The sequence below is a fragment of the Hippoglossus stenolepis genome, chromosome 13, assembly GCF_022539355.2.
Source record: "Hippoglossus stenolepis isolate QCI-W04-F060 chromosome 13, HSTE1.2, whole genome shotgun sequence".
NCBI lineage: Eukaryota > Metazoa > Chordata > Actinopteri > Pleuronectiformes > Pleuronectidae > Hippoglossus > Hippoglossus stenolepis.
The window spans coordinates 16,737,319-16,746,794 of record NC_061495.1 but is presented as its reverse complement, the minus strand read 5'-3'; the positions used below and the strand labels follow the sequence as shown (position 1 = coordinate 16,746,794).

General features: G+C 40.7%; 2 protein-coding genes across 2 annotated transcripts in view; both read left to right on the top strand.

Moving 5' to 3' along the window:
* Positions 1–1,129: 1,129 nt before the first annotated feature.
* Positions 1,130–4,077, top strand: creg2 (cellular repressor of E1A-stimulated genes 2). Its single transcript, XM_035175355.2, has 4 exons — positions 1,130–1,637; positions 2,330–2,499; positions 2,868–2,981; positions 3,529–4,077. Exons 1-4 carry the CDS (start codon positions 1,206–1,208, stop codon positions 3,668–3,670), a joined length of 858 nt encoding a protein of 285 aa, XP_035031246.1. The 5' UTR covers positions 1,130–1,205; the 3' UTR covers positions 3,671–4,077.
* A 1,921-nt stretch (positions 4,078–5,998) lies between these two features.
* The window catches only part of mgat4a (alpha-1,3-mannosyl-glycoprotein 4-beta-N-acetylglucosaminyltransferase A), a 34,982-nt gene continuing 31,504 nt past the window's right edge, over positions 5,999–9,476 (top strand). The window contains exon 1 of the mRNA XM_035174159.1: positions 5,999–7,038. Within this exon, the coding sequence (XP_035030050.1) occupies positions 6,945–7,038 (94 nt within the window). The 5' untranslated portion in view covers positions 5,999–6,944. The remainder of the gene's footprint in view (positions 7,039–9,476) is intronic.

Genomic DNA, 9,476 nt, shown 5'->3' with positions numbered 1-9,476 from the left:
TCAGTAAAATCTCAAAATCTATTCTTAGACAGTCTGCAAGTATATAAAGTGTAAAGATTATAAAACAGGGCTGGTGTGATCACGCCTCTTAGTTCTGGTAAAAAGCCTGGCAGCAACGGTCTGTATGTATTCACTCGATAGATTTCTGATTCACTGAAGTAAAGATGGCAGAAGCAATAATCCAGTAGGGATGAGACAAAGGCAATTAAAATGGTCTCTTTGTATTTGAACATTAAAAACAGATTTTTGATACATTTCTAAATCGATAAAAAACTGATTGTACAAGCTTGTGCTGCTCAAAACTTAAATTGCTGTCAAACCAGACGCCATGATTCCTTGCAACAGGACTGAAATGCTCAAACAGAGAGCCAGTAGATGGCAGTGTGTTTCCCCACCTGCTGATAACCAATGACAAGAATCTCTGTTTTGTTAATAACTGTTGTCCCAGCTTGTCCGTGTGTGATACATTACGCAGTTATGAACAAATATATAATAGGAAATCCATTTGCACACTAATTTGGTGTACAGCTTCACCTGCAGGCCATATTTTCACTCTGTGCCTTGCTGCAGTCCCATCATTGAGGATGGTTTTTGAGTAATCTATATAAAAACCCAGATGCAGTGAGTTCAAATGTGGCTACATGAGGGGACTGTTGGGCCTTGAGTAAGATTTGCATGCTGAGTGCAAACCTTTTACTGCTTACTTCATTTTTTATTAATATTGAATATATTTTTGGCATGTTTACATTCCATTTGCACACTTACTCTGCTTCACATGTGCTGACAATGTTATACCTGATTTCTTTGTATATGATTTTTCAATAAAGAAAAAATAATATAAATGTCACTACTTGTTTCTTTATCTACTATATCTTCTCTCTCTCTCTCTTTCTATATATATATTATTTCATAGATACATATTTTATTGTCATGAACATTATGTAAATTCCACATTGTGTAATTTCTGTTTAATATAATATATTCTATATGTGCACTTATAATGCTTTACATGTGCTGTCAATGTTAAACCTGATTTCCTTTTGTTTATGTTGTTATGATGCATTTCCCTGGTTGGCCGGTAGGGGTCAGTGTAGGCAGCCTCTGTATCTTGATATGTCCTCGTGTTGCGGAAGCGCGTCCACGTGAGTTTTGTAAACATGACCGTGAGCGGGTGAGCGCGGCCATTGCCCCCCGAGCTCAATGCTATGACTGCGATGGCCCGTTACTTTCTCCTGGCGCTCCTCGGCACCGTGCTGAGTCCGGGTCAGAGCTACACCCTGAGGAGCTCCGTGTCCTGGGTCGTCTCCTCCACCGATGTGGTGGAGGACGCGGACCTGTCGGAGGAGGTGGCCCCGGCGCTGCTGGTGGACGGCGCGGGGCTGTGGAAGCAGGCGTACCCGACCTCCAACGTCCTCGGAGACGGCGTTGAGAGCCCCGGGGAGCTGGTGAAGCCCGAGGGGGACGACGTGGCGCAGCTGTCCTCCCGCTTGTTTTCATACCGGCTGGAGAAGGTGAAGAGTTCCGCCAGCAGCGCTGCTCCTCCGCCGCCCCCGCACCAGGAGACCGCCCGGACCGCCCGATACATAGCGCACTACAGTGACTGGGGACATCTGTCCACCATCTCTACACAGGACAAGGTATACACAAACACACAAACACGCGCACACACACACTCGTACTTCTCTCTTAGTGAGGACACTCATTGGCATAATACCTTCCCTAACCCCTTACCCTAACCTGAACCATCACTAACCCTAACCCAATTCTAACCCGATCCTTAAAACCAAGTCTTAACCCTCAAACAGGCCTTTGAAAAAGTGAGGTTATGCTCAATATGGTCCTCACAATTATATAAGTACCAGTACACACACAGAGGCCCCCCCCCCTCTGAGGCATGATGTAATCTGTACTGTACTGTACTGCAATAATAATGGTGATAATGATTATATAGAGGTCCTCTGGGGGTCATATAGTAATATAAGTTCTAACATGTATGCTCATAATATGACTTGTGTGCACACATTAATATCTTGTGAATATGATTTGTTACTTTGTGCAAAATGAGTACTTTTTACATTTGCTATATTAAGAGCATTTTGCTGGTGATACTTTTGCTGAAATAAAATCTGGAAGGCAGGACTTTTACTTTTAGCAATGGGTTTTTACATTGTAGTATTTCTAATTTTACTTCAGCAAAGAATCCCTGCATACTCCCTGCTTCTGTTTTGTTATTACCATAGAAACACTACAGGGATCATCTCAACAACTTCATTGCCGACTTTGCTCTGTAAAAATATGTTTTGTTAACATCCTGTTTTGTTTTGCACAGATTAAAGGTCTCCCCTTTGGGAACATCTTCTCAGTCAGCGATGGACCAGCGGACAACAGCACTGGAGTTATCTACTTCTACATGACTCCGATGGACAACACTGTGTTAGACCTGAAAAGTAACCCGTATGCTTCTCTCACCTTCTCAGAGGCAGAGGGGGAGTTCTGCAGGTAAACCTCGACATTTAATGTGCTCCACTGAGCTCATGAAAATATCCACCAGCTCTTCCCACACTGCATGAAGCATGTTTAGTTTTTCTTTGCTGAAATAATCATTTGGTCCAAGCTTTGTTGTGTGGTAATGATAATACACAAATGATTTGCCGAATGTGTAATGGAGCACAAAACACACTAACTTAAAATACTTTTCATCTTCACACACAGCCTCACGATTGTGCTTTAGTCTAAGGCTTGTGGGGCCCCAGGACAGTTTCACACTTTCCCTGGTTGGTCTTGTCCTTCATTGAATTATGAGTGGAAAACACTGTGTATGTGTGTGGGGGGTGTTATAATGGTAACTTGGTCTTTTATACCTAAAGGCAAATGGTGTATGACCCAGAGGATCCAAGATGTGCTCGACTCACACTGACAGGCAAGATGGTGGATGTGGTGCCAGAGGAGCTCGCGTTTGCAAAGGAGGCAATGTTCTCCAGGTAATATAAAAACAGAAGCCATTTTCAGACATAAATGGCAAAGTCCCAATTTTCATGGCATTTTCCAGAGTTTACCTTTCACATATGAAGAATGTAGCAGGAGATTGTGTGGTTCAGATACATTCTCAACAACAAGTCTCATTGTCTGTCTGAGTTGACATCTTCGTCAAAGTCTTCAATGTGTACGGCACCGCTTTTTCATCCTGAGATATTTGTATTCTTTGTGTTTTTTTTCAGTTTTGCTTTCGTCACATGTTAGAAATCAACATATCTACTTGCTCACTCTGAATTATCTAGATGGTTTCCTGCTGTATTGCCATGTGGGCTCACTCAGATATTTTTCTGGCATTTTACAAGGGGAGGTAAACGAAAACTTTTGGAAAATGTCCAGAGCAACTGACTTGGACATTTGCATTCTCTCATACAGCCCCTCTGGAAAATTTCAGGAAAATGTTTGGAGTTCGGTGCATGTCTAAAAGCAGCTATATATAATTGGCACATGAGCATTGTGCAGTGTGATCATGTAATGCTGTTGGTTTTATTATAGACATCCTGCGATGGCAAAGTGGCCAGTGGGACACAAGTGGTTCTTCATGAAGCTGGAGTTGATCCAGGTGTGGCTGCAGGACTGGGTCGGGGGCGTTTCACTCATTCCAATCGAGGACTACTTTAAAGCAACACCCTTCTGAGAATATCCCTCCCTCTGCATCATGTCAGCCTACAGAAACAGATCAGTCAGCTGACTGCACCACACATGTCACTTAAATAAAGGACACAACAATGTTCACAGATTATTTTAAACCTTTTTTTTTAATTCACTGTTGCTATTTTAACTTCTGAGAGTGAATCTTCTTCAAAGCTACTTTTTCTTTCTTGCCCCTCAACTCAGATTGTCGGACAAAATCAGTTCATCAGGTTCCTGTGTGAATGTATTTTAAATCAGTGAGCTTATTAAACTTCAAGGTCACGGTCCTCACTGCTACTATAACCATGCCTGTTTCATTAATAAATTATTTTTAAACAATGAATGACTACTATTGTATGGGTTTGCATCAAACTATATGTGCTGTTCAAGAAATAAATTGTGACCACACAATTTTTGTGCATATTTGTTTATTTTTTAAAGAAAACATTGATGTATTGTGTTCACGTAGTTTTAAAGCTTTACAGGGAAATGTATTGTCAAAGGATTAAGTTGGTTGAAGAAGTTGTGTGGGTGATATAGTACATGGAAATAACTAGGGCAACTATTAGATGAATTGGTTATTAATAGCTTGACTAAATCTCTTCTCAAGGTCGATTTAGCAGCAGTTGTTGGCTTAAAATCACATCACATTATCCTAATTAATAGATGGAATTTAAAATGAGCAAATGTCATTTTTTTTAGCACTTTAGAGACACTTCATGGGATTGTGAGATTTATGTGATACGATCAAAAGCTCAAGAGCTGTTTCTAAATGGACGCTGAGTTAAGTTTTGTCAGCTGCTGTTTTCAAGGTCATGACTGAACCACGGACCCTTATTTAGCTGGATGATACTGTTCCCACACAGCTGCTTGTATGAATCATCAGAGTTGTCTGATTCAAAGAGAGTGCTTTGCAACACAAACGTAATTGGGTGTGAGTAGAATAAGAATTTACTTTTTTTTGGGACTATCATTACCACTCCACATTCGTTATCAGAAGTGACCTCTACTACTCACCTTTAAACTCAATAAATCTTATCATTGAATTTGAAGATGTTTCTTGGTTTAAGAAGGCTAATCTAATTATTCTAATGGAGTAGTTGGATAGATGGTTACCCATGATGGTGCATACAGATAACATCTAGGTGAATGCAGCTGAAGATAAGGCCACTAGATGACGTGCTTTCTACTTGTTGAATGAGGAGCGGCTGCAGCTCCAGGGCAGAGGAAAAGAAGAAGACAGGTTTCAACCATGGGCCAGTTTTTCTCAGCATGTATATGATAAGATAAAATAAGCAGCTTTTAATATGTTAACTTGGGCTTCAGGGAATAATGATGGGCATCTATTTTCTGTCATACACTGAACAGTCAATCAGTTATTTAAAAAATATTTGTCAGGTGTGTTTATAATAAGAGCAGTTCAAGGTAAAAAAGTCTACCCTCAGGTTTTCTCTGTTACTTGAAACAAAGAAAGAAAATCAAGCAATTTGATAAAACACGTTCCAATTATATTATCCCATATGTATGCCTCTTATGGTGAACACACCATATATAACACTTACAATTTTAAACATATGTATTGTAAACCACACCTGCCTATGTACCGATAAAAAGCAATATATACATATATGCATGTATATGTTTATTTCAATATCTCCTCTACATAATGCACAATTACAATATACATCCTTGTACAATCATTCTGTGCAACTCAAATAAGCTTCTCTACAAATGTTTTTGGCCTTTTGTGAAAGGTGTATATTATGTACATATTCATATTATGTGTATTTTTATCATACCATTTCACCATTCATACTATTCATACTTCCACGTCTTCTCCACCTCCACTATCTGCTGCCGTAAAAAGTTTATTTCCCCTGCACAGGACCAATAAAGCTTCTCTTATCTCCTCTTATCTTCTCTTGAAACAACAAATTAGTTCCATAGAAATACACACACAAATTAGTTCCATAGAAATATACACACACACACATATATATATATATATATATATATATATATATATATATGCCACTAACGATATGTGCAAATATAAACAGTTTAAATCCAGGTTTTTGCTTTGGAGGATTGGATGATCCATACTTTTTTTTTTTTAGCTTGCCACTCTATATTCTATATCTATATTCTTGTGGAGATTCCTGTTGTAGCTGGTATTGTACCTCACTGGTGCAAGTGTCTGACAGATATAGACACGCGTTAAATGATGTAAAACTACATTTGCAGTTTTTGGGGCCTGGTTCTGTGCAGCTAATCCAGATGTAACTGTTTTATTTTGAAAGTTCTTACCGGAAACCCTGCTCACAGCTACTGGAAGGTGAAAGCTGCTATTCAGTTAATTTAGTGAAAACGTAAATGTGGACGTTTTAACGCAGTTTCTTGGTACTAACTCGGGTTGGGACGCGTGTCGACTGAAGCGGAAGAGGTCGACATGTAGAAACATCCTTCGGGGACCAGCGAAGACACTCCCCCGCTTCCTCCACACGGCTGCTTTTGTTTTGGTAACGGAAAGGTTGACGGACGGACTACGGGGTCTCAACTTCACGCTAGCGCCGGGGCTAACTAGCTCACACGGGCTGTGTCGCAGTCAGTCGGCGGGTCGAGCCACTAGCATGCCCGCTGGAAGTTAGCGAGTATATGTGGAGGAGAATAACACGAGGTTGAGCTAGTTAGCAAACACGCTGCTTTTATTTATTTTTATCCATCTGTTGCCAGTCGAAGCGGAGTCGGCGTGATTTGAGGCGTAGCCAGCGGGACGCCGTCAGAGCCGGAACAGCCTATCCCAGAGGACCAGCCGTCACACACTCGAAATGCTTCCTCCGCGGAACTTGTAGCTAACGACTGGCTGTGAGAAAAAACAGACCCACGATGGGTTATGTGGGCAGCTAGCTTGTTCTGCCTCAACCCACCATGCAAACCGAGTTGTCACGGAAAGCGGTTGACTCGTGACTGATCGCTGGAGGACGGCACGGGAGGAGCCCGTTACTGCCCTCCGAACAACGACCGGAGCAGACGCACCGACACCCAGGGTACAGCCGAGCACCTCCCCTCTTCCCTCCGTGCTCACACTCCTGCTGCCTGGAGCTTTTTTAAATTTTTTTATTCAAAAACCGTTTGACGCCCCCATATGTCCGAGCCCACCGCCGTGTCAACATCCTCCGGGCGGTGAGAGGTTGGAGGTAGGGAGGGAGGGAGGCGACGGCAGCAGCAGCTCCGGGGGTCCCCGACACTCAGCCGAGGAGAGGCATCGCTGAAATGAGATGAGGCTCAGAAATGGAACTGTGGCCACTGCGATTATTTTCTTCACGTCTTTCCTCAGCCTGTCCTGGTACACAGCGTGGCAGAATGGCAAAGGTACGTGGAGGGTGAGGGTCACGGTCACACACGCACACGCACACACACACACACACACACAGTTATGGGGTTAGATGAAGGTCTGGTTAACACACATGAAGCTTGACGTGGGTCCAACATCAGCAGCATGTCGCAGGACAGCAGGTGTCACCGATCACCCATCCGTGTTGTGTTGATCAGATCACTGGCTAATGTTGCATTCCTCACATAGTAGTGCTGCAAAGAATGACATGTTGTAATATTTGGCCTCTCTGATCTTTATTTACAACCTTTTATTTGTGCTCGAAAATCATTGACGGTTGATCCTCGTTTATGATATGGAATTAAAGTACAGAGACAGAATGGAGAAAAAAATTGATCAAAAAGAACAACAAAACAATAAATACATTTTAAAAATAAGATAATCTGCAGTATTACAGCAGCAAGAGTCAAAAAGGCAATACGTAAGTGTGAGGAATATAAAAATAATGTAAACTATTTTGATGTGGGTTATCTGCTTGTTTGTATCGGGTGTTTGTCCTTGTACAGTTACTTTGGATGTTACGTACAATGCACATGAATAGATTATTAATATACAGTTGTGATTACATAAGATAAGTAATTGTATTTTATTTCCGGTTGCCTTGTAAAACTGGGTAGGGACAACAGAAGAAGGAGCACTGCCCAAATCAAATGAATAAACAAAGTAAAGTGAAAAAAACATAACTTTGCAACCTTAAAATGCCAATCAAAATACAGTTATAATATTAACCACATTACAGCTAAAATAACTAGGCCCAAATAGGTCAAATAAATATTCAGTTATATAAAACAATGCAACTGGATGTATAGTTTTATTTAAGGTTTTACTGCCCCCCCCTAATTTATGACGGCAGAACTATAGTCAGTCCTCATCTCACCTCATTAACCTCAATCAGTTGCGGACAATTTTGTTTGTCCCTGTCAGTTTAAAGCCCAGTTTACAAGACTTATAAAAACAATACTATTTAATGCCATTTGCCTACTTGTAGAAATATGAAATTATATCATATTTTTACATGTCCTGTCAAACATCTGGCCTCAGGCTCATTACACAAGTGTTTCCATTGTATCAATGGCCCTCATGCTCACATGCCATGCTTAACTCAGTCTCTTTGTGGTGTGGGGGGGTTATAATGGGCCTTGGTGACTTCTTATCAGTGAAGTGTAAATAATTGCAACTTTTCAACAAAATCCAAGCCTTGGCTTTTTCATGTCATGATTTATTTTTGAGTTTATCAGCTCGGGAAGTGTGTTCCTCTATATAGAGTCCACTGAGTGCCACAACTAGAGCAAGAAGCAAACATAGGCTGGTCCACTGTTTGATAAGCAAAGGTCAAGAGAAAATGCCCTCTGCTCTGACTGTGCACCCGTTGATACAATCCGGTACACCTGTAGTCAGAAAAGGGATCTCCACAGCATTTTATTAGCTAGTAGTTTTCTATAAGCTGGAAACAAAGCATCCATTTATTTGCACTTCACAGTTCTCTTTACAGTCGATTAGTATATGTTCAAATGTACAACTTTTGAGGCACTGAAATGTGAAATAGGGAAGTGAAATGCATAGTGTTTGCATTTGACAGTATATCAAAATGTGAAGACATTTTTTCCTTTTTGACTTGAACTTTAAAGGATAATCTATATACCATATTTACAGTACACATTTTGACATGTCGTAACAGGAAAACCACAGGTGATGCTATCACAGTTAGAGATGGCTTCTTTGTGTGACAGTGGGCCGTCATGCACAAAACAAGAACCCTGAAACCTTGACAAAAACCGAATTCAGCCATCATTAATAGTATTATTTACCCTGGTGCTGTTCCTGCTTTGATATGTTTAAATTTCTGAAAGGCTAAATGTCTAAAAAGGCCTTTTAAAACAAACGCAGTGCAACATGAGGAAACTCAAAACAAATATACGTAGAACACAAGCAAGGGAGGAATCTGATATCCTTTCCAAGTTTTCCAGTATGACCACATATGCACGGAATAAAGAGATGATGCAAATACGATAGCCAGCAGCAGAGGTTTCCTTGTTAGTAAAACGGCTAACATTAGTAGCCAAATATCTCCAAAAATCAAACGTTTTGAACAAATTGACAAGTGGTATTTGTCTAATTCTCATGTTTACCACAAATTTTTTGTGTTGTGCTAGTGTTGCAATGTTTTTTGTATTTGCTCGTGATTAACCCCAAGGAGGTTATGTTCACAATACTGTTTGTCTGTAAGCAGGATTACACAAGAACTACTGAACCAGTTTTCTTGAAACTTGGTGGAAAGATGCAGTATGACTAACATTTGGAGCGGATTTAATTAAGAGGGTGGCCCAGGATTTTTTTTTAACTCTCTATCACAGATATGGCATTAGCCTTGGTTGAGGAATGCCCTTCTAGTTACTGTTATGCAACAAGTTTCTTC